The sequence below is a fragment of the Adelges cooleyi genome, unplaced genomic scaffold (assembly GCF_023614345.1).
Source record: "Adelges cooleyi isolate 19-005CV unplaced genomic scaffold, UGA_ACOO_1.1 ACOO_flye_CR_arks_rails_tigmint_CR_PRNA_23, whole genome shotgun sequence".
In the NCBI taxonomy this organism is placed as follows: Eukaryota; Metazoa; Arthropoda; class Insecta; order Hemiptera; family Adelgidae; genus Adelges; species Adelges cooleyi.
Genome location: NW_026095893.1, coordinates 13,146,125 through 13,171,914, shown reverse-complemented (window position 1 = coordinate 13,171,914; position 25,790 = coordinate 13,146,125). Strand labels below are relative to the sequence as shown.

General features: G+C 33.3%; 1 protein-coding gene across 3 annotated transcripts; it reads right to left on the bottom strand.

Moving 5' to 3' along the window:
* Positions 1-214: 214 nt before the first annotated feature.
* LOC126836059 (WD repeat-containing protein 47) lies at positions 215-24,829 on the bottom strand. 3 transcript variants are annotated; one of them, XM_050569044.1, is made up of 6 exons: positions 24,097-24,829; positions 8,475-8,686; positions 1,465-1,805; positions 1,238-1,374; positions 757-979; positions 215-662 (listed from the first exon to the last, which is right to left on the bottom strand). In XM_050569044.1, the coding sequence occupies exons 1-6, from the start codon at positions 24,721-24,723 to the stop codon at positions 514-516; spliced, it is 1,689 nt and encodes a 562-aa protein (XP_050425001.1). In that variant the 5' UTR covers positions 24,724-24,829; the 3' UTR covers positions 215-513. The 3 variants fall into 3 exon arrangements, with proteins under 3 accessions (XP_050425001.1, XP_050425002.1, XP_050425003.1); XM_050569045.1 differs by lacking the exon at positions 24,097-24,829 and adding an exon at positions 13,597-14,105 and having other exon boundaries at positions 218-662; XM_050569046.1 differs by lacking the exon at positions 24,097-24,829 and adding an exon at positions 20,040-20,330 and having other exon boundaries at positions 223-662.
* Positions 24,830-25,790: the final 961 nt, after the last annotated feature.

Sequence of the window (25,790 nt, the reverse complement as noted above, 5' to 3'; positions counted from 1 at the left end):
TTACAAAACTATTGTTTCACCATTAAATACTTATGATAAACCAGAAGGCTATTTAAAAAAATAAAAATGATATTGTACACTATATTTTGTATAAGCAACAAATGTAATTTTATTACAAGTACTTACACACTTGTTTTTTTATTTTTAACGCATATTGAATGCGCACAATTAGGCACATATTTTATTATTAAACATTAAAAAATTTTAAAAAAATTAACAAAAACATTTGGTAGAATTAGAAAAAAGCAACAAACAAATATATACGTAAGTAGTAATATAATATATCTAACTAATAATAATAATAAAATATATAAAACAGATCGTAAAATTTTATAACACTATCGGTTAAATCATAAATTGTTAGCTCAATAAGTTAGCAAAAATAAATAATTGTTATTTAGTTTTTAAATATATTTAATTTAAAAAAATCGTTCAGTAATAAGCATGTGTTCAAAAGCTGGCGTATATTGCATAATAATACATAGATCGTTGATTATGATTAATTGTAAATAATTATTTGTACGGCGGCAAAGCCCACAATGTGGTTGTCTTGTCAGCGCTGGTGCTCAGAAATGAAAAGTCTGTCGGGTGCCATCGGCCAGATATCACTTTATCTTGATGTTGTGCCACTACAACACTTGGTAAAGTGGTGGTCAAGTCGCCTGTAACCAAATTATAATATAATGTTCATAAACTAACTGAAATCACAAACATATTTTCCAAATTACATATTGTTTGCGAACATTTAAAATTTACCTTGCAAATCGGTGAGCACCAGTTTGTTGTCGTATCCACCCGTCAATAAGTAATAGGCACTGGGCGAAAAGCGCAGCGACCGTACATCGGCAGAGTGTGGTTTAAAGCATTGCAAACTCCTCGATCCTCGAATATCGTAAAGAACACAAGCCGAGTCCTCGTGACCGCTGACCAAAAGACGACCTGAAGGTTCTACACAAACTGCAGCCACCGGAGAACCTTGCTGTAAATGTAAAATAAGGATAATTAGTTGTTTAAGGGACATGCATGTGTTGTTGGTGGTAACGCTTGGCCCTGACAAAGTAGGTTATTTACTGCCTTTTTAAAAACGACCACTAAACCAGAACGATATTTGTATTAACAATTCATAAGAATTTAGAATCCAATTCTAAGAATTACTAGTTTAGCCACTTTATTTCGGGTTTGAAACTATACTTTGAGTCAAGCGTTTCGCATGGGTCAGTCACGGCACTAAACTTACCCGACTGGTCGCCGACGTGATCGGTGTCACTACGTTTACACATCCTCTCGTTCGCAAGTCCCAAAATCTGATTGTTCTGTCGTTGCTTCCACTTACGAACATGGCTCCTCCCCAATTGTATAACGTCAGTATGTGCCCTGCGCATTATAATACACCGTTGAAACATTATTGTGTGCAACTTTATGTGCTCTTACTGCTATAATAGTTAGGTAAAACAAACAACACACCGGAATGGCCACTAAGCGCCTGGTAAGGTTGTGCGGTTTCGCAGTCGGTCACATATATCTTGCAGTCGCCAGCACCTCCGCTGATCAGCAAGCTGCTCCTGTTGATGGTGTCCTCGATGAAGCAAACGTCCCTGACGGTACCGTCGTGCATAGCCAGCTCGATTTCTTGGCCTTCCAGATTTGAAGTCTCTGGATTGAACTTCATCAACTTGACCGTTTTGTCATTGCTACCGGTAGCTATCAGCGAACCGTCGGGTGTCCATGCCATGCAGTATATCGAACCTTTGTGGTGTCTGGTACGTTTGAACAACACCGTCGGTTGTTGGGCCACATGGTTTTCTCTGAAATATTAAGTAACATAAAGTTTTTTTCCAAAGCATAAGCAATTGACATTAAATTAAAAACATTTAATTCGATCCATTGTTTGAATTGAACAAAACTACAGTTTACTTATCTCGTCTAAACCTACAACGAATACCCAAAACATAATTAAATACACCTGTCATGTTCACCCGAGTCAAACTCGTTTAGGGCTTTTTTAAATAAATTAATATGCGAGGTACGTTGCAATGTATCAAGGCAAAGCGAATATGTTACGTGACAGATTTATGCAAAACAATAAATCATCCGAATACCGTCTTTACTTTCTAATAACTCTATTAAAGTTTTCATTTTAACGTTAAAACCCGAACGGAAAGCAGAAATTCTGACGACACACCAGATAAGGTAAATGTAGTTCCAACATACTTTATGCAAAAATCTCAATTAGGGAGAAAATAACATTTTTGTTTATAAAACATATCCGCCCTGATAAACGTCTCTTGATACAATACTGTTCACGACTCTCATCAATAATGCCATTTAACCATATTCTAATAAAAAAGGTTGTCTGTAATTCGTGTGGTCCGCGTACCACGTGAAAGTTAATGTTGGCAGCGACGGGCCTTGGGGTCACGGCGATTATTGAGATTATACAAGTCTATATTATTTTTATAATATCTCAATTACTACTGCCTACGTTTTATTTTAACAAACCGATGTAAGGCGGAATTAAATCGATTCTCTATAAAAAAAAAATTTTAAAAAAACATAGAAAACCAACAGAGTGATTAACGTTGACAGTCGCGCGAAAGGCGGAAACTGTTGCTATAATTATTATATTTTACTACTAGATATGTTTTATAATGCATTAAATCATTGATGTTTTAATACTATGTGTATTGCACAATATTAATGTCAAATCTACTCAAGTTCGGTACGCTCGAGGTTTAGACCACAGTCCACACACGTTTTCTTATGCAAACAGCATTTAATTACGACCAAAAACGAACGACTGCCACCAAATCCGCGGCAAATTTGACGAAAGCAGCGAGTAGAGCAAAAACAGACGCGTTCAATGTTTATCTCATTCTTCGGCTAATGATGCTTCGGCTTTTGATGGTTTGGTGTGAGGTATGTAGATTGTAGGTATTGTATAGGACTTTTGCGATGTTACACAATTATTAGTTATTATTGAAATACACGTTTTACGCGACAACACGAAACACGATTAGTGAAAGCCGGTATTGAAATAAGAATCCTGGCGCAGGTCGACGGATTCTCCGGAAGAAAATTACGTTTTAGTTTCGATGCGAAGCCAAGAAGATAGTTTACTTTGTATAATTAACTCCTATATATTTGACCAAGGGTTATAAAAGCGATAGAAGGTAAATCATTTTCTGCGATAACGGTTGCGCAACGCGTTGGTAAATATTATGGCTTAAACCGGTCCGGAAGATCACGTAACGCGCTTTGACATTTAAGTATAATTTTATTTTTGAAATGACATTAAAAAACCGGAAGAACTAAAAAACCATAGATCTCTTTCTGTGCGCAGGTCTTCTACACTCGGGCATCCGCCGAACTGGTTTTGTTTATTCTTTTACTCGTTTCTTAAGTTTTACCGCCACCATTGATCGCCCACCACACATAGCCGTATTGGATTACTTAAAATCGCGTTATTTGTTTTTAGGTTTGATTTAAACTGAAAAGGTTTTAGTTTTACAATAGTAATATAATAGTGGCTAATATAATATATTGTTTGACGTTTTCGTTTAATAGTACACAAAAAGGCTCACACTCTGATGTGCAACAACACTGGTTGACGGCAATCAAATAGTAACGTACCGATTAAATTTACCATAAGCCGAAATATCAAAACAATATAATGTCTACCTACACCTACTATCTTTTTTAAACGTTTAAATTTCAAACGCACATTAAAGGACGACGGAAATAGTAATCCGTTCACCTTAGAAATGATTCAGGATAACCAAGGACCCGTAATCCCTAGAGTGAAGCAATTCGGACAGAATGTACAATAATCGTGTTTTAACTGTATAATGAGAATGTTTAATTACTATGACCCAGTCAATATCTTAAAAAAAGATTAGACTTTTTGAAATTATTATTTTTTATACTTCCACAATTAGCCCAAATTAGATATATTTTTCAACAATATAACCTTATACCTTTTGTTTTAAGACCGTAACCTAACTTAAGGGTTTTTTATGGTATCGTACATATTTTACTAACATTTTAAATTAAGAATAATTTGCTAAACAATTTGGCTATATTCGAAAACCAGTTTTGAGTCATAAATTTGAGTTTAAAGTTATCAAAGCTTAAAATGTAGGACGGGAGGTGGAATGCGGTTGAGTAACGCGCGAAGATAACACTAATACTACACTTCACCCTTCCTCCCGTCTTAAAGTTTCAACTTTTATAGTAATTATTCAAACTGGTTATTGACCAGTCGATATTTTCAGCAAATTATTTTTAATTTAAAAAGTTAATAAAATATATGCATTACTGTTTAAAATGTTTAAGGTTTTAACACATTAGAAATTGGGTTATTTTTTGAAAATTATATCAAAATTGGGCTAATTATTAACTATTAACTATAAAAGTATAAAAAAGAATAATTTTAAAAAGTCAAATATCCACTAAGATATTGGTCATAGTAAACCAATTATCCTGTAGTATGCGTGTAAGGAGTCTGCACAAATGAAGATAGATAATATATAATAGATACCAAGTAGCAAGTAGTAAGTACCTACTATTAATTCTACAATTTTTCGAGGAAACAACCAGTTCCAACAACAACAGTAAGATGGATATTTGAGCTTGGATATTTGATAATCTTGGATGACTATAAAAACTGGAAAAAGTGTGTTATGTTTTCCATCGAGTATGTTTAATTTAAATCCAATAATTTGTATTATGTTAGCCATTGAAGTACCAAAACGAACTGTTTTGCTATTATGGCTTCGCGTGAGAATCCTCCGTGAACAAAAAAAAAAAATCGCGTAAAAGATTTTTTTCCAAACACCGTAAATCAAAATAAAACCTCAGCGGTTTCCCTCTAACTAAGCTACACTAAAAGAGAAGAGAGACAAATCACTATAAATTCGGCCATTAGAATTGCACGTAAGCAGTAATAGCTTTCACTCGGTTTTCAATTGCGGCGGCTAAGCACCAAAAAAAAAAAATATATATGTATAAAATATTGTAACAAACCACTACGTTGCTGACCATTGAAGGAGCAATATCAAAAGTACAATTTTCTTCTCGGCTCATTACTGAACAGGCCGAGTAAACGACCATGGTTACGACGGCTTATCCATAAACCGCAAACGACGAATTGTCTATTAATCGATCGCGTATGTAATGCAACGTAAGATTTCTTTGAACGTCTCGAAATGGTTGTTCGAACCGTCACGAAACTTATATTATTATGCTGTTGTTGTGTGAACACCTTTACGTATAATATAATAAAGGTATACGAGAAAAGCGCGTTGACTTTCAGAATTATCAGTCCGCGTCTTGACTCGTGTACAAATGCGTAAGACGCCGCGCCGGAGAGATCATAATCCCACTAGATCGTATATTAATATCTTTACTCACAATACACATTAACACACAGATTCTAAGAAATGGTACATCATTGCAACAATGAAATTCATACCCGCGGGATTCGAATTAGACTACGTTAGAACTTATTTCGAAAATGATTTGCTAATAAGTAATAACAATATAGTTATATTGAAGTACTTTAATACATCAATACGATAACCAAACATTAATGTAAATTGTTAATGTATTAAACTTTAATTAAAAATGAATATGAGGCCAAATTTAAAATTTGAAAAATAACTGGTATAGCGTTTGTAATGTACATATAACGCTATTAAATAACACAGCTTTCAGATATATATCCTTAAAATATTTCCAAAGTACTTGAAAATAACAACATAAATCGCTGGATCGTGTATTACGCGTAGATAAAACAATAGTGACATAAACTAATATGTATAAAATAAAAATAATTCTAATACTTAGGGTTTAAATATTTAAAATTAATACATGGGATGCATTTTTTCACGACTTCATCGATTTGCTTATCACGTTCTTCCCGATTTTCCTCAGTTTATTATATATTATCTGAAGGTCTTTTTTGGTAACTTCTCTTTTCTTCTTTTATACTTAAGCAAAGTTGATAAATGAGGTACCATTTTAAAGATTAAGTTCCCCGGTTCTGACGAATCGTTACTTTACAGTTGCACATTGTATTAATTGGTTAAAAATCTAAGTTGAAGATTGAAAAATAGTATTCGTGTGTCAAGTATAATACTAGATATTTGTACCGGTTGATTTTTTTACCATTTAGTGAAATCGTTTTTTTAACTCAACGGCGGCACTGGCAACAACCATGGCGGCGGTTCTAACGATTATATTTTTATTATTATATTAACGCTGTTGTTCAACTGCGGAGTATTCGCACGGGCCCACTAGTATGTTAATATTCTTACTCTATTATATTATATTGTAGTAATAACATATGTAGATGGGGAGTGTAGAAGTCTATGAGTTAAACAAAACAGTAATTTCAAAAAGACTACGACCTCATGCAGCCTCAGTATAACAACAACAATAAACTATTCATGTATAAATGGATAAATACATTTAATATTCATGGATTCCACAAGACAATCGAACGGTAGTTTCTTTTTGTATTACAAAAATATTCGTGTCAACAAATTATTATAATGTTCGTCTGAGTATAAAACGACACGTTTTTATAACTATTAGTGGTAAACCGAAAGATTCCAGCCGTAGTTGACCACAAGGATTGTACGATTCCCCGGCTTTAAGTGTTATTCGCGTAAAAGGCAATGGTCGAATGAATACATATATACTTATAAGAAAATTGCGCGCCAAAAACGAAACAACACATTCACCAAAAAAACCGTTAACACTGGTTCACCGTTGAATTGGTCGTATAACATTATGAAAATCTAAATAGCAAAAAGATATCACCGACACACTTGAATACGCGTCATATGCGATTCGGTCGGTTGCAAAAGAGTTGACTTTATCGGATATAATCGTACAGTAAATAATGCATCAAAACGTTTTTGACGCGGACATCAGTGTACACGACAAGACCGTTGAGAATATCATTCCGTGTAATTTTTTAAAAATATATATTATTACTATAATATATGATACCCGGCACGAAGTATGCTGACAAACAGAACGCAATTATGTGTAAAACCGTCAATATAAACAAGAAACGTCTAGACGGATGTGAAGAGTAACTACTTACTTCGCGAGATAGAAAGACGTTAGGAACACAATATAGTAAGCTGCGTGAGCATAATAAACGCTAGAACTGACTCCGGGACGTTGCATTTAATCAACATGAAAACGACTGAACAAGATGATTTAAACATATTATATGTTATATTATATTATATATAAACAATTACTTTCTTGATAAAATTTATAAATACATAAATATAGTTATAGTTTATAGGAAATCCTGTGAAAATATACGATTAATGAGAAAATTAAAGTTTGGGTACAATTTAAGTGTTAGATCTGGTGTTCTTAAATTGGGTTAGATTAAGTTACTGTTTGAGGCACCTATAGCTAATCGACGTCCGACCCTTCAATAACGACGGCCAAGGCAAAAATATAAATTATATTTATGTTAAATCGTTTTAATATGACTTAATTTTTAGGTACTTTTTTAGTATTGCGGGTTAACTCAGTAACCGGCTTTAATTGCAAGTCATTTAACACGTTTAATGCAGCAATTAAACGACATAATTTGCGTAAAATAATCTTTTATTAGTCGATTTAATTCCACAGTTCTTGTATTATGCTTGAAAAATGTAAAGGATGCAAATCAGTAACGTTTAAAATAAAAATCTCTTATTTTAATAAATTTAAGGAAGATAATTTTTCAATCACTATATTTGTTAAATAAAAAATGCAAGGGTTATTTAAATTCGCATAGAAAATACGAAAGTCAGCCCGCAATTACAATTTTCATGTTATTCGCTTGATAACTTAAGAGAACGTCGATGTCACGAATAATAATAATAATTTGAGGACAAGGTACCTAAGCTCTTAGCTCGATGCATAACAAACGTTACGCAACTTTAAAGAGTATTTTTTATATTATGATATCCGTCGCCTACACGGCATTCACTCACCATGACGAGTAAGTTTTATTTTCTGTATAGACCTTAGCTCTCGGTCAATATAATTCTATTCGAACCGGTTTTTAAACATAATTTTTGTTTTTGCATTCTTCGACTCTTTTAGCCGGTAATTTTTGATGTCTATCATAAACGAAACGATTTCAGTCCCTAGTTCACAGAAGTACCACTTCTAGAGTATGTTCGCGCTATACTTAGATTGCGCTAAAAAAATACAGCCCATTAACAATAGAGACCTTTCGAGACCTCTTAACGATTCACCTAATCTTTTAACAGCAAACAAATGAAAACGCTATTGAGTTTTTACCCTAATTTCCCTAAACTAAGCATTGACCACTCGATTTTTACTCATTAAATATGAGACCAGATTCTGTAAGTAAGTACTGAACCAACCTGCAGTCTTCACAAACTTACTAGTAATTATTATTTAAGTATTAAAAGATTATTTGTGTTTGTGCTGACCTGATGTCCGTCACTTTGGGATAAGCGCATATACGCAATGTCTTGGAGTTGGAACCCACAGCATACACTGATCCGTGGGGGTGAAATTCAGCGCACCGGACCGCTTGCACGTCTTCAAGTCGGGTGACGGCCATAAATCTTGGTTTGCTACCGTTGTCGTTGCTATATATATCCGAGCCATCACCGTTGTTGAGAGTTTTAGTCGCCGTCGGCTGCAAAACAAAAAAAACCATTACCATTAATTATTATTGCTATCATTATCGACTTAGGTCTGGATTAATAAAATGTAACAAAATTGTTGTCACATTCGGTCACGGTCGTGTTGGTTTCTAGTGCGCGCCCTATAGAACGTGGCGTTTGGTCAGCCCGAAGCTAATAAATCCGTGAAAATCGGATTTGGGCTATAACAACACAAACAGATACACATAGCGAAAAATAATAAAATGCCAGAACGGTTAGAGTTTTATTTTTTTTTCAACCGGTCGTTTGACCCATTCGACATTCCATAAATTCAAAAACAACTTATATGTGTTAACCAATTAAGCGGACTATCAGTTTCCCGCGGCTGTAGGCCACCAACACTACAACAGTAGTGTAAAAGTCGTCTGATTATTGATAAAATTAGGTTAGTCTGTTATCTTGGTTAAGTCGATTAAAAAAAAAATACTAACTCTTACTGACATAGCATAAATATTTAATACGTTTTTAAGGTTTTCTTAAATACTCAGCCGAAGCCGTAAACATCAAAATATAATAACCAATAAACTTGTTTTTTGTAACCGTTCACTTTAGTAATTAATACTAATCACGTCTAGACCAATTTATAATTTCTCAGTTTCTCAGAGAATGTATAGATAATGTTTCAATTCTCACTAAATATCAAAAACAACCAAAAGTCGATACTCAACTACTACTAGATATATCACTAACAGTCATTATGAACATATACAATGTTTCATAATTAATGAGAGTATACACATATTCAGCTGCTGACAATAACTTTCATAAATAAAAGCAGCAATAAAACATATTAAAACCATTGATTTATTATTAAAAAAAAAAAAATGTATTTGATATTTTCATTCAATAACATTAGTGCTTGATTGCATGAACGTTATTGAAAGCTGAATGAATTATTAGACATTTAGTGATTCCTCAAACATTACAAATCATTTGATTCCGACAACTCGACAGAAGCATGTGAACTGTGAAGTATTTGACTACTTCATTTATAATAAAATATTAGATTTGAATACTAATTTTATTTTGTTCTCTAATCACAGGTTAACAAAATACCAACAAATTTTAATACCAAAATTCGAAATTAAGAAAAATTTAGTACAGTAATATCAAATACAATACTTTAAAGAGAAGATTACATTTTTTAAAAGATTAATCACGGTATTTAATTATTTTTATTAGAAATTTATTTTTTACTTGTGTGAACATATCGTCAGCTAAATTATAACAACCATACTAGTAATTACTTCGTGTTATAAATAAACATATAATTAATTAAACTAATACAACTTCCTAGGAACCTACTAATAATTAATTTTTGTAATAGCTGTACTGATAGTGTTATGTAGGCATTCTACATCATAGGTGGGCGATTGCACAAGTTTTACATATGAATCATAATTGCTTTTAGTCTTTAATGTTAGTTTTGTTTCCAAGTTTTCACAATAAATAGTCATAGCAGTTTATTATGTAGTTCATTGAATAATACATACATTCCATATTACCAGGAAATACAAATTAAAGACATGAAAATGTAACATTGAATATTAATAAAACACGTCACCTACATTTGTTATAATACTGATTACAAATATAATTAATATTTTTAAAAACCATCACATGCTTTTGTGACCTAAGTATTGTATCCTTTAGCTTTCTTTATCATAATACAATATAAAGTATACTATTTAAAAGTAACCTATAGTTTAAAAAAAAATGTAAATACAATTTTAGAATAAACATTTTAAAGAAAACCATTTTTTAAATAAGAGCGATTTGTGTTATTACAAATTTGCTACGTTCATTAAGAAGGTAAATATAATCAGGTTTCGCTAAAATAAGTGGGGGTGCTACTGAAAATGTAAGAAAATTGTCTTATTCGCACAAGTAGTATGGTATGAAACATAAACACTTTTAAGGTGCTAAGAACATCCAAACCCCCTAATTTATCTTATACGTATAGTATTTATTATACAAAAACAGATTGTAATCACATTGTTCAAGGTAAATCTTTAATTTGTTTGTCTTGACACAATGTTTGCGTATAATAGGAAATTCTTTTAATAAATTAATAGATTTTAGTTAAATTAAACCATAACGAATTGACTTAGTCTCCAAGCAAGTCATGTTGTATGTTAACACGCTTTCTTTCAAATTTTATTTATAAGTCTAACATTTTAATTTTCATAACACAGAAAACCATTTTTAAAAATCTAAAGATAACATTAAACGATAAAACTGTATTACACCCCTATTGGCTTGACAAACCGCTTATAATTAAATACAAAATATCTATTCATGCTGTTATATGTATATTATAAATGTTTTATAGTTTCCATATTGCAAACTTTAAAAATTTCAATTTACTCTTACATTTTGACATGTTTATAAGGGGATTATCGGTTCCCTATTACCGCCATCCCCTCCCAATCTTATCCCCCCCACCCACTCCTTATCCCTCTCTGCTCCTTTCCATTCCTGGCGTTACGAAATTTTGAGTGTTTGGTCTGTTTACTGTGTTCTAATTAATATATTGCATTTTGTTACGAATTTTCAAAGGTTTTGTAATAGTAGTTGTAAATAAATCACTTAATAATTGCTTGTTTTGACTGGAAAAGTTGAAATAATGAATTTTCAATAGAACGCTAGAATGATCACAAATTTAATTTCGCTATGCAACTGTTGCATGGTATTTATTTTTTTTGTTACATTCAAATCCACCGGAGGTAAAAATATTAACATTTTAAACCTGCGTTGCTTTGCTTTTATTGAATAAAAAATTTCAAACGATATTTAATTTGCACGTTGCGGACGCACTCGGTAGTACACGATTATATTGTAATGATCACTGAATAGCGGTCGTGCAAACGAATCACCGAGTGCGTACATCTCTAATGGATCTGTTTCACTCTTATCAATTATTAAGATTTCTATACAAGATTAGAAACGGCCGCATTTCATCTGGCCGGCACAGTTTTGTAAGGACTATAAAAAGGCGATCATCGAACCTGACCAACCACAACAATCTTTTAATTTTTCCTAATTTGGACCCTGTGTAAAAACTTTTTTTTTGTGTTTTTATTATATTTATTTTAAAGTTTTCCTGGCTTAGTGCCATCTAAACTTAGAGTTCATTTACAAATAGAGTTTTCGACGGTTTTAAATATGATCACTATTTACAATAAAAATAAAAGAAAAGATTGTATAAAAACTATTATACTACTAAACCTTCCAAGAAATTTCCTAACTACATATATAATAGACAAAAAATATATGTAGATTTACTCAGTAAAAATTATGATTAAATAGAATTCAAAATCTCGGCGAAATATTATTTACTATAAAATCTCTGGTCATATAATATTATCCTAGTCAATCGCAATACATTGTAAAATATAATATATTGTGTTTAAGAAACACCAATAATTAGCGACCACCAAGTCGGCGGCGATGGAAGAGTTTGATGAAAAGTGAAATTAAACATCGCCATATACCTATTTTTCTTTGCGGTCGCAATATTTCTTTTCCAGTTGACGATAACTTTTCGCATAACTATCCTGAGCCTTGAGTTCATACACTTCAGCGAAAGTATAAAAATAAATGCCAGTAGAGTGGTTAGGTATGTACAAACAAATCAATCGATACGGTTGATGAAATACTGGTTTAGAAGCGAGTGTAATATACAGTATACACAATCTATATTATATCAATAATACAATACAGACAGCTGCGCAACTTACCTATTACTTGGACGTATACGCGACCGCAGAGTAATAGGCTGCGATGCAAAGAAATCAATTAGAAAAAGGATCGGTCGATATCTATTATTTATGAAACAATTATAAATAATACGAGTACGACGGATAACTCATCCGAGAGAGTTTTACTTTCTACGGCCTACGTTTACTTTTTTAATAATTTGTTATCAGTATGCATAAAAATGTAAGTAAATCAAATAACTTCGTGCAGCATAATATAATGCACAACAACAATGATATTAAAAGTGTCTTTACGCAAACTTTGAGTAACTATGCACGACGTGATTTATATTTTACAGTAGAATTATACATATATTGTTAGGCAAACATGAAGAGGTGCGTTCGGAGGATGTAGTTTTTTTTTGTTTTACATAATAACAGTGGGATAGCGAAAAACGAGCGAAATGTTTGTCGCATCATTAAAGTGCACTTAAATTAGTACATAGGTGACGTCAGTTGTAACTCGTAACAATCAGCAACCACAACTTAAAGGTCAGAGTGTTCTCAGAGAACGAATGTTTTGTAACCCGTAGCTAATCTGACGGAATTATATTAATTTCTTAATTTTCTTCATCCGGCAAGAGCTAATTAAAATGTATTATTCTTAAGGTTATCGTACAAAACGTTCCATAAGTATTTTAAATACAACACAACGGCTATTTTGAAACACGTCAAACTGTCGTCTTCCAAACACGATCGACCTCGATCGTCTTCGCCGACTATAATATACTCCAAGTCGGAAATCGAGATGAAGCGTTCTACGAGAAATCGTGGATATGACCTACTAGACCTATTGGAAACGAATCTCAATCTCTCACACTACCCATACCGCCTTTGCCCTATCTGGCCGTTTCACTACACTATCCGCATCGCATCTAATCTACAGAAATAAACTATTTTTATTAAATAAACAAGACAAATGTTCACAGAACATATCTATTGTCACTACTCACTCTGCGATTTTTATTCGCAGCGGTTATCCAGTTTGGATTTAACCAACGTGTTTCACCTTTGATTCACGTATGTAATATAGATCCATTCGCATGATAATAAAACAGCGCAAAACTAAACCACTTCTTGTACAAACGGTTTTCTAAGGTGTAGGATCAAAATACTTGGCTTACGTCGTATCCGTATTTCGGTCTTGCGGCCAAAAGACTTTCCATGGATCTCCGTTTCCATGCGTGTCTGTTTTCTTTGTCGTAAGCCTTGGACTTGCGCCGTACGTTGCCGACGTTACTACTCTTTTCGTAAATACCGCGATGGCCCGTCTCGTCCAGTTCGACCACTCGGAGGAGGTTTTCCAACGATCTGGACGGACGTGGCCTGATATAAGCGCATCGCTGGTGCCGAGTGGCAACGGACCGAGGTGGCGGAGGTGACGGCGGGTGTACAGGCCGACTTCCAGTACAACAACGGTACGCACACGGGGTTCGTACCGACAGTGGCGGACCTCGAGCGGCCAAAGGCGTGCGCAGGGCAAACGCGGGTTGTGCAATAGGACAAGAACACGGGGAGATTATATAGCACGCGGTCGTAGATTCCCGGCGGTATTTGGCCACCGACGTTTGTTGAACGGCGGCCGGACGATAAACAGGCGGCCATGCGCGCCTCATCGTACACTCAGACTGAACTGTAGAGACTAGAGTCGTTTGACGGTACGGCGGACGCCACTTTACCGCCCGGCGATAGTCCCCTCTAGCCGTCGCATAGCATACGGCTAACGTATGCAGCGTTCAAATGAAAGACAAGTCTTATTGTGGTGTTGACGGCGCCCGTGAAATGCTTTGCGGTAACGATCCGAAATTATGTTTTTGCAACCGATCGACCGAAAACTCGTGTAAGACAACAATTTTGGTAACGACCTCCTGCGACGAGCCAATAAATAAATAATTATGCGTATAATAAAAACTATTGTCAATGACACACTAAATACACGCTTGGAAATTGTATTAACTAGGTCGGTCCTGTCTAATATCAGTGACATGATTACTAAAAAACTGACACGTTTAATACTTGCGTTCTCGGACCATCCTACTTAATGTATCTTTTATATGCAAACATATTTTAAGTAAATATCGCACCAAAACGTTTTGAGTATGTAATGATTGTTGCACAGTGCATTCTCTATAGACACTTTTAAAAAAGAGACGTTACTCGTAATAGTTAAACGAAACCGAAATATGCACACATTTAACAACGATTCAGTTATATTACACATTGATATACTCGAACAAAATAATTAGAGACTAAGAAGTTAAAATTATTTTATTATGTAAAATTCGAACGCGGTAAATGTATAAAATTAATAATATAACCAAACAATATTTCTCCACCATTCTTCAGCGTAGGGTCGTAAAGTGATAATAAATGTTAATACATCGTAACACATTTCACTCACGTTTAAATAGTCACTAGGCATTACTCATTACATAACACTTAAAAATAACTTCTATAAAATATTAATTTAATATTTATGCATTGTTCCATGATAATAAAGGTATATAAGTTATTTGTGAGTTATTTTTAAATGTATTATATAACAAAAATATATAATATAATACATCAAAAACCATTATATTTATAAGTTCATTCATTATGTCGCCTGGTATTGTTGTGGTTTAAGATATTGCAATGGACTGTACTTTCTAATATCTGCACCGATCATTTCCGAATATACATTTTGTTGATAAAATATGTATTAGAACTTAGAAGTATAAGAGATCGTATAAGAAAAATGAATGGGTAATGGACATTAAAAAAAACACAAGTAATTAATAATAGCTTAAATATAAATTTTTAAATAATAACACGATGTAGCATTTATTATTATTTATTTATTTATTTAAACGGGCTGTGTCCATCAACAAATATATAATTTATACGTTTAAGTATACTGTATACTGAGCGTAATTATAAATACATGACGGACTTTAGTAGACTATCATATTACTATTTTAATTCATCATTAAAAATTCAAATCATCAACATTAATACGCATGAAAAAATTAATATATTATATATTAACTTTACATTATTGTATGAATAAGAGCGTTTGACTGTTTTTAGTATGGCGGAATCACACATAAAATGTATTTCTTTATATTGTTCGTCATAAAGGAACAGATTATAGAGTATGATACATAAAAAGTCATAATCCAAATATTGTTTATTTCACTGGAAGCACTATACTGCTAAAATGCAGTCACTCCTAGATCTCAACAAGATCAGAATCGCGCTTAACACTATTTCAACCTAGTTAAATCCAATTTTACCGACTTTTCACTTATTAATTAAAAAAAAAAAATTCTATTCGTAAAAAAATGCCGTCCTGGAAAGTATACCTGTTGTCTAAATTGATTTTAAAAAATAGCCCATACGATCCATTTATGTTGACCGCAATCATTAATGTCACGAATAGTATGAATTTCGTTTAATTTAGAATTGTAAGGCTAAGAATTTTTGGAGTGTGACACTAACAACCACAAGTTTTATAAAATAATATTTAAAAAACGTCAACAAACAGTCACTAGTAGAAGTCACAAGCAATGATTCGTATTCACCATTGACAAATTTTAACTGATACTGCGAATACTAATAATAAGACAATGAGCTCTCTACTTCAAATAGACACGCTTAATAAACATTTAACATAATACTACTAAAAAAGTTACTACACGCATTTAATGCATTAAACAAATAGGTAATCATCAAGTAGAAAAACGTAATATACAATTGTATCTCTATTTCTCTCGATAGGGTCTGTGACCCCTGTCAGTATCTTAGTAAGACCATATAAACATTTATTTACCGACAGGATTCTTGTTCCTACTTCCTTTTTAATTTAATTTTTTTCGGTCAATATCGAACCTTTTTTCTTTTTTTTCATGCATGTGCATCATTAAATATCATAAAATGACCAAGGAGGGGACCAGCCCATGAGGGCTTAAATTGTTTAACTCGGCTGAATTCATGGTTTCCCACTCTTAAGCCCACACTAATTATAGCCATTAATGTTGTTTAATGGTCTTAATCAGCAAAATGTATACAGACCACAATCTGAGTAAGAGTCATAAAATTAATTTAACACAGAAACAGATCTAAATAGCATAACAATGAATAAGGAAACACCGGCCGTTAACAATTTATAAAACAAAAGAAGACCACACACTATAATTAAAATCTCGGTTTACTTGTTTTCTATACCTACGCATAACAGTATATTAAAAATTATAATAATTGAAGGCTATTCAAATCAAATGCATTTTAACACAAAATTATATAATAATATTTGTCTATAATTTCCCCGTATAGGCTACGTAAAAGTTATAGATTTTCACCTTTCACAATTTTTTTTTTTTGTATAAAAGCTTAAAAACGAAATTATTTTAATTAAAGTTTATTGTCTTATAGTTATTTTTAATTTAAAAACAAATTATTAATGTTCTTATAATTTGTATAAAATTGTAAACCATATTTTAAGACTAAGTGGTTTTTAGAAGTGGACATTATTATTTAGAGGCGTATTTTGTTTACCAATAAATTGTAATGAATGAAATGAAACCGTATTCTTTACGAGTAGACTAGTCACCTAACATTTGTATTATCCCTATAAATATTAATCAGGCAAAACAACAGGCAGTAATATGTATAAGTGAAATATTCCCAAGGTAGAAAGTAAATATACCCCTGAACTTTTAAAATACGGCAACACATACTACATATATACAATATAGTAAGCCACTTAAAACACGTTAAGGAAATCACATTGGTTTGTTAACATTTTACCTTATCTGTTTTTATATCTTGCCAATCATTGTTATAGGACGCTAACCAGGCCATTTCTAAGAAGTAAAGTATAGGCAATTTTTTGAAAAATTTTAAATTAGAGTTTGAACTATAATGTATACTTATTAATACAGTAATGAGGATACTTTGTTGATAGCAATTTTTTTTGTCAGACCATCATAGGCCTTTCTATAGGATAAATTACAGTATAAACTGCTTTGCGCGGGACAAGTATGTGAGGCTAGTATTAACGGTAAATTTACCAAATTATAACAATGTATAGAGAAGAACTTTATCCACGGTGGAGCGTTTTAATTTTTTCGATATCTATACTTAATATATTTTTATAAACAAATTAAAAAAGGAAAAAATATGAATATTTACGAATGAATAATTTTGATTGTGCCTAAGTTGTCAAAAAACTAAAAACGCTACCCCGTAGATAAAGTTCTTCTCTATTCATTGTAAAAACTGTATACGGCTACTCTAAATACTGCCCTCACATGCTTGTCCCCCGCAAAACCATTTTTTGTGGATAAATTAGGGGTGGGTAGCGTCCTCTTAATCGTTTGGATACGAAATATTTGTAAGTAATTTTAAATCCAATCATAATTAATCTTACGTTTTTTATAAAAGGATTTTTTAATTCGATGAATATTAGGGATTTGGGATTAATTACAATAAAATTTTACACTTTCTTTTAAAACTAAAACTTATAAACATCAATATAATATTTTTTTCTTATTGTTTGAATCTTTTGCCCAAATTATACTAAAAACATGTTTTACTGAATACTGAGAACCCTTTTGAAACAAATATGTTCAAGTGGTTTATTTGACTATCACATTAGTTTCAAAAATATTTAGAAAACTGAACTTTCAACATTCAGTGTTTATAATCAATGATAATACCTAACGGTAAAAAATTTACTTGTATATTACCCCAATAATTAACTCGTAAAACAAACTACAATACAATTATTTTGATAAATTTAATTCTATTTTCAAAATTCAGTCACACGCTAGTCACTTTTGTTTATGGCTTAGACCGCTTAGGCGTTGGCGAACCTTTTTTGTTTTGGCTGAAATCATACTTGAGTGAAAGAAGTTATTTTTTTCATCTCTTTGGTAAATCGTCTGTTAACTTTCCTACTCCAAGTCGAGTACTCCAGGGAAGTCATTTGGGTCCCTTATTGTTTAATATTTTTATAAATGGTATTTTTTTTATTGTTTCTCCGTGTCGGATGTTGATTTTTGCTGATGACACTAAAATATTTTATACGACATCTAAAAGAGAGACTGTTTGACTCTTCAAAAAGTTGTTTACAAAATTGTCATTTCGTGCAATACTGTGTATTAATAATGTGCATTTAAAACGTGTTAGTCGAGTAAACGATTTAGTTTTTCTTTATGTCCCTTCTCTTGACCCTCGACCTCATATTGACTTGTTGATATAGCTCTGTGTGAATTAGGGTTCATTCGTCGCGATTCATCGAACTTTAAGTCTCGTGATTGTTTAGTTGCTCTCTATAGCTCCCTTGTTCGTTGGACTTTAGAATATTGGTCTGGTGGAGCATTGGTCTGGTCACCTTACACTGCATTTGATAAACGACGAGTTATTGAGGTACAAAACAGGGTTCTTAGCTTTCTGGTTATGCCCTTAATATCGCGCGCCCCGCCCACGATTATAGTCCTATAAATCGGATACTCAAGCTTGAGTCTTTGAACCAACGACGCAAGGAATTCGGTATTAATTTCGTTGATAGATTATTGGGTGGTCATGTTGATGCTCCGCGTTTACTGCGTGACTCAATATTCTTGTAACCAGTATCACTAGGCTTCAGAATCAATTATATCGTCAGCCTATTAAGCAATGGGCGTAACTCCAAAATACCAAATTCCACACTAAAAGGAAACAACGTTAAATTTTTTCTATTTAGTTCAATAACAATTTGCTTACTGATTATCACACACTTCATGAAAAAAAAATCACTGAAACAGAATCATTATTATACCAGCCGACGCACAGTTTTTTTTCTTTCAAATAGTGTAATATATCGAAAATTAATTTTTTTTGGAGATACGACTTTTGCTAAATAGGCTGACAATATGTACCATTACCATTCAATAGCACAAATTTTGCTAAAATGCACCCCTTTATAGGATGATGCGTGAATGCAATGACATTGTTTAGATTTTGTACTGAGGCTTGTGATTTATTTGTATTGTAAGTTAAATTAATTTTATTGTCGTTTTTATTGTTTTATTCTATAGTACTGTTATACATATTTGTATATACTCTTAAAAATGCCTATTGGCGTCAATTTATAAAATAAAACTTGATGACACTTTTTATTGTTAAATAGTATTTTTTATAAGTACTGGATATAAAATGTACATAAAAAACGTAGACACATTTTAACAGCTATAGTGAAATTTACTACAGGATCGAAAACTAAAATAATTGTTTAAAACTACTTTCATTTCTATTATTACGAATTTATAGATGTATTTTAATTAATTTCCATCACAAACAGTTCGCCCTTCGCACCTTCACCGATAAACCACACGCCTTATCTTATCAAATATCTTTGCGTTAGCACACGCAGCAAGTGTATACACCAGATGGAAATAAGTCAATATCGCAAAACAACAAACATTAATTTATTTCGAAGATGTTTATTTAAATAATAATAGCTATTACGCGTTGGTGGAGACCAAGGAAATACCTTAATACACAAATGGGATTTAAATTAGTAAAAAAAAACAAATTAAATTACCTGCATTCTAATTTTTAAACATGGAATAAACACGGATCCTTTGACCGATAAATATTGTAGTTATTCATAAGAAAATAAAAATAAAAATAATCTCGTATGTAAACACTTATAGTCACTACGACATCTTTAAAAATAAACAACCACTTTTATATAACCATACTTGATTGGTCTGTAAACTTAAAGTAAACAGCGAACTAAATTATCAAAAAAAAAATTCGGAGTGACGTTCATACGAAAGAATATCAGCATAGAACGAAACTAACGCGTTCAGTGATGAAAACTACAAAGTAAAATCTCTTTAGTCAGGTCGACTGATCATCAAAGTGTACTACTTTCTTTCGGTGTATCAAAACCAACTACTGCTATTGGCTCGTGGCGATGGCGGTGTGGCGGTTCTGCCGGCTGCTACCGGTACCACAGTAATAAAAAAAATAAAAGAAGCGCGCGTCGTCTTCGGCGTATCATCCGCATTACCTAACATAAAACTAGCTCACTGAGTATATTATAGTTTCTCTATCTTCAACTATACTACAGGCTGACAACAAGGACATAAACAATTCTTTCGTCCAGGGCCTATAAGAAGATATGATTATATTGAATAATTATCGATAACAAAGTGGATCTTATCCAGCAAACGACGACGCAAGAACAGGTTAAGTTTTGTTAGCCACTATTATAATATACCTCCACAAAACAGTAATCGAACCGAAAGGAGTGGCAGCGTGCGCCGTGAAATGTAAATCATTTCACTAACGGGTGGGATACAAATGATTGAGTCAAAGTGGGGGAAGACCCCGTTGTTTTTTGTAATGTTCTTATCGAAAAACAAAACCGGTTTTAACGCGCAAGAGGCTGGTTTGTAAAAAACCTCGAGAGCCCAAGAACCTAAGAGATTGAAAAAGGATGACGAAAATTTTAAAAATCAGCCGATTTTCATACATCAATACATACAAGATATTTGGATCTAAAGCGTACGTACTACGTACGAACCAGAAGACAACAGTCAATGTCGCCGAGCCGTCAAAAAATTAAAAGACTTGTCATTGTTTCCAATATTTTACACTTGAAATAAGGGCCGGTACTCTTTGATTCTCCTCTCAGACCGGTCGATAACTTCTGTTGGGATTAAAGCGAAATGAAATCTGTTCTTGTCGCGTACTCAAGAAAAATTCTTGTCAAAATCATCTCAAAACCGTCACTAGAATACAATTTTTTTAATGGTATGCACTAAACACGAATCGACAAGGTCGTAAACGCTCCTTAAAAGAATTGTAAGTGACTTTGACGTAACTTATTAAAATTAATAAATAATTATATCGAAGCCAAAAGTACAAAAATGGATGTCCCGTTGGCGGAACTCGTTTTTCTCGAAATAGGTACAAAACAATTTTATTTCCGTGAGATGCCGAAACCATAACTTAACCTTGACCGACGAATGACGATAACTAGTGAGAGATTAGTGCAATACGCATATACGCAACTCGCGTGGGCTAAAAATAAGGACATTTGATCGACTACTGCTACAGCACACCACGCACCATCTTCGCGTATGGCAAAGACCTTGAGCCATCAGCCTTGATGATGCTATGTAAGCTTGATGGATATCGTAGTCGTCTGAATTGTACTAACGTGCATACACCTACTAAAGGAATTGTTTACGAGAATAACAAAAGTTGCAACTATATTGTTTTCTTCTAAGTAACGTCAACAAATTTGAGTAGAATAATAGATAAACAATTTATTCAAATTTAAATATTTTTATTTCAGAAAATTTTTTAAGTGTTAGCTTTTACAATTTACACATCTAATTTAAATATTGGACTTCCAAACAAAATTGTTTTCTTACCCTTCCAATCGGCGACTGCCTAAGGAGAAATCCAAACATTTTAGACCCCTAGGGCCTAGCTCAACTTTAAGTACTACCTCATGATTTTATATTTTCTAATTGAATAACATGGGACACTAATTTTTTATTTAAAAAATGTTAACTTGAAAGTTAATCAACATTTTTAAAATTTAAAAACATTTTCCTAAAGCTAAAATGAGAAAAATGTCATAACATTTTTTTTTATCAAGTTACAGTCAACTGAAACTAATAAAACTGATAAATTAAAAAATTAAAAAATATAGCATCATTTTAATGCAAAAATATTTTCTAACTCTTGACTTAATTTGTTACAAAATAAAATCATAATAATTATAAATTACATTAAATTTTTACTTAGGTCAATAATAATAAAAAACGAGTTAAAAAACATGTTATACTTTCAAGATATTCTTTTAAAAGATTATTAAGTCTTTCTATACATTTTCTCATTCTAGGAGACAAAAAAAAATTGAACTCGGGAAGTATGTTCAAATAGTAAATTTATTTTTTAATAAATTATTATTCAAAATATTATGAAAGATGAACATATAGCTAAATTTTGATAAAAGTATGCTTCTGTATAGGGAAAAAGGGTTTTTATAATAATTTAACGGTTAGTACAATTACGTCAAAACCTAAAACTTTACTCTCTGCGTAAAATGTGTATTCCTAGCTAAGCATACTGATATTACTGACCTGTTTACCTACATTATAATACTCGACCTGTGGTTATTTACTATGTGTGTAGTTTATTTACTAATTGGTTATTGTTGCTACTTGCTAACTATATTATTTAACAAAATACACAATGACGATAACACAGCTGCCTAACATTATTAAATTCAATGCAATAAGAAGAATAGCTATAATTAAACCTACTTCTATAGCAACACTCATACATAAACGCCTACTACGATTGAAAACACCGACCAGCAAAATTTAATTAACTGACTTATGACCACGAGCAAGACTGTTAAGAAAAATAAAATAAAAGAATAATAGCAAAAACAATTTTTCTTTGAATTAATTTTCTAAAAAGTAAGCATAATACTTCATATTGGGGAGGAGGGGAGTAATCTCAGTTAGTCAGTTTTTGAAAAAGTGATTTTTTTAAATTTTTTATCTTGCAACAAAGTATTTTTCTAGATACAATATTTCATTGATTAATGCGATTTTCGAGTAAATCGTTCCAACAATTCCAGGTTACAATGATGAGGATATTAAAGCACGTCGTTGAAGTTTTAGTCATGTGAGTTTTAAAAATATGTTAATCCATATAATAGATAAATTTTATACCTAAAAGCAAAAAGCAAGTACCCAGATTGAATTTAAAAAGCTTGAAGCTATATTTAATCTAGAAAAATTGTTTAGAATAAAGGTTAAGTACTAAATTACAAAATACAAATTAAGAACTCAATAGAAGACCTCAATCAACAACAACAATGACTGTTATAATCAGGTTGTGTTTGGAAATAACACATTGTTCACTTAAATGTTGCAGGAAGGAATTCTTCGAATTATTCAAACTGGAGAAACGGATTTTTCAGATGAAATAAACACGATATTTTTTAGTATATAGTTTTTCAACCATCTTTAGAAGAGCAAACGATATTGGCCGGAGGCCGAAAATAATCTAGAGCCAACGACCCACAAATGATTTTCTGATCGTCCACGGCAAACACACACGTAAATAATTGGCGTTGTCAACAACATCATGTGTCCCGCGATTATAAGGCGTCACAATAACGTAAGCGTGTACAACAAAAGATAACTATATAACATCATAAATTGACTATCGTATCGTTTTGACAAGACCGTCGTCGTCCAGCATAACAGTCGTTTGGTATATTGTCAACGTTCAAGGCTTGATTTTCAAAGGAGTATTAGCCATCACACACCACTCCGCGGTGGAACGTAGAAGTCTATACTGTTCGCTGACACGCGCTAACAATTTAAATTATAACATTTATTAAACGCGGTAAGTATTGTTAACGGGTGTAATGTACATATCGCAGTTACATTATGTTAAAGAACAAACGTGATGCAACGGCGATCTGTGCAAGTCGTGATAGGACGGAAAGTGCGATCACGACGCTCGTAAAACGCAATCGAACGAATGAAAACATTATATAGATCATATAGGTACCGTTGCGTCGTGCAACCTTCATCCGTACTTTACTCGGGACTTACCCGCGAGCTTTCCTCTAAAATAGTGTCTTCGCAACCGGCAGAAGATCCTGACGATCCTCTTCTGTTTGGGTCCCAAGAGTTGCGACGCACGGAATCCAGCGAATCGGTGGAGAACCTGCGCCACGCCGGCACTGACTCCTTGCGGCCGGTGCCAGAGTCACGACGCAACACGACGCCCGTGGTCGCCGTGACCGTCGGCGGCGACAGTGAGTCCCGGCGTCCGTTTGAATTCAGCGAATCGCGGCGCGGCGGGTTTGCGGATAACGAGGATGAGTCTCGGCGCAGCGACGACGGAAACGAAGAAGGGTGATGGCAAAGGGTTTCGCGACCCGGCGAACCCAGCACGATGGAGTCGCGACGGCGCATGCTAGCCGCCGGAATAGAGCCGGTGATTGGCATGGATTCGCGCCGTGAAGGCACTGACGATACGATGCTAGCTTTGTGATTTCCATGAAGGTGCTCGGACTTACGGCGACCGTGTATGTCACAGTCTGCGGTCACGGCGAACGTGACCTTTTCTACAGACCCTCTCTTGGCCCTACTAAGTGGATCGCCGACATCGTTCTTGAGTTTTACGTCGTCGAACAAGGCCTCGAGCCTTTTCAGAGCAGCTGCAGTGGCCGTCATTTAGTTACCACGAACGAAGAAAAAATTGACAGACGATCACTATCCACGTGTGGCGCGATGGCAAGGTAGTCCGTGATCACAGGCTACGCGTACACTATTGAATGTTCGCGGGAACGACTCGAGCGGCGAGCCACCCGGCCACGGTATTGTGTCCGAGGCCCCACCAAACCATATTCGGTTGCCGGTTGGAGGTCCAGCACCATAGCAATATTCGTTGATGTCGCGGCGCTCACACGGTGTATAACTGTATGACGCATCATACTCTACGCTAAACAATACTTTGCGATTAACAGTTTTCTCCCGAACAATTTGTATTAATGTCGTGTTGAATCGATAATAATAGCGCTCTTGTTTTTCGTTATTTATGCTTCTTAATTATAACGAAAAAGACACCAGCAAATTACGTGGAACTACACAATAGGTAACTAATGGAGTATTACGGTATATAAATTTAAAACGGATATTCGAACGTGTAACCATAAAAAATAGCATAATCATATTTATACATATTAATCATTCTAACGTGCTTCAACTGGAAACGGATTTTCAATAGTAGGATATATAACTAACTATTTAAAATTTTTTTTTTTTTCGATATCGCCACAAGTGCCACAAGTGCAAGACACTTATGTGCTCTATAAATCTAGAAAGGTTCATAACCGCCATGTGTCGTAGAATTAATTATTATATTTTAATATATTTATTCACGCAAAACAAAATATTAATGCTATATTGCTGTATTAGGATATTTCAATTTCATAATAATTGTTTCAAACAATTTGTTAAATAATATCAATAATTATAATATTAACTTCGTTTACTTTTTTTTTAAACAAAAGTATGAATGTAGGTATAAAAATGGGTTTTAACGAAATGTTGTTATAAGAAATACAACTGGTAAATATTCTATCAAAATATCAACTATATCTGATTTCTGAATATTTTTTACAAAGTTCTAGCGTATAAAAGTTGAAATATGAAAAATTAAGTTTTCTATAAAGAAGAGTGAGAAATGGTGAATTATTAAATTTTTTATCAGGCATAGTATTTTAAGATTAGCAATTTGT

Coding starts and splice junctions, on each gene's coding strand:
- LOC126836059 (XM_050569044.1), bottom strand. CDS start 24,723: ATGACGGCCACTGCAGCTGCTCTGAAAAGGCTCGAGGCCTTGTTCGAC. Junction 980..1,237: donor TCACGTCGGCGACCAGTCGG/GTAAGTTTAGTG, acceptor TTACATTTACAG/CAAGGTTCTCCGGTGGCTGC. Junction 663..756: donor GGTGCTCACCGATTTGCAAG/GTAAATTTTAAA, acceptor ATTTGGTTACAG/GCGACTTGACCACCACTTTA.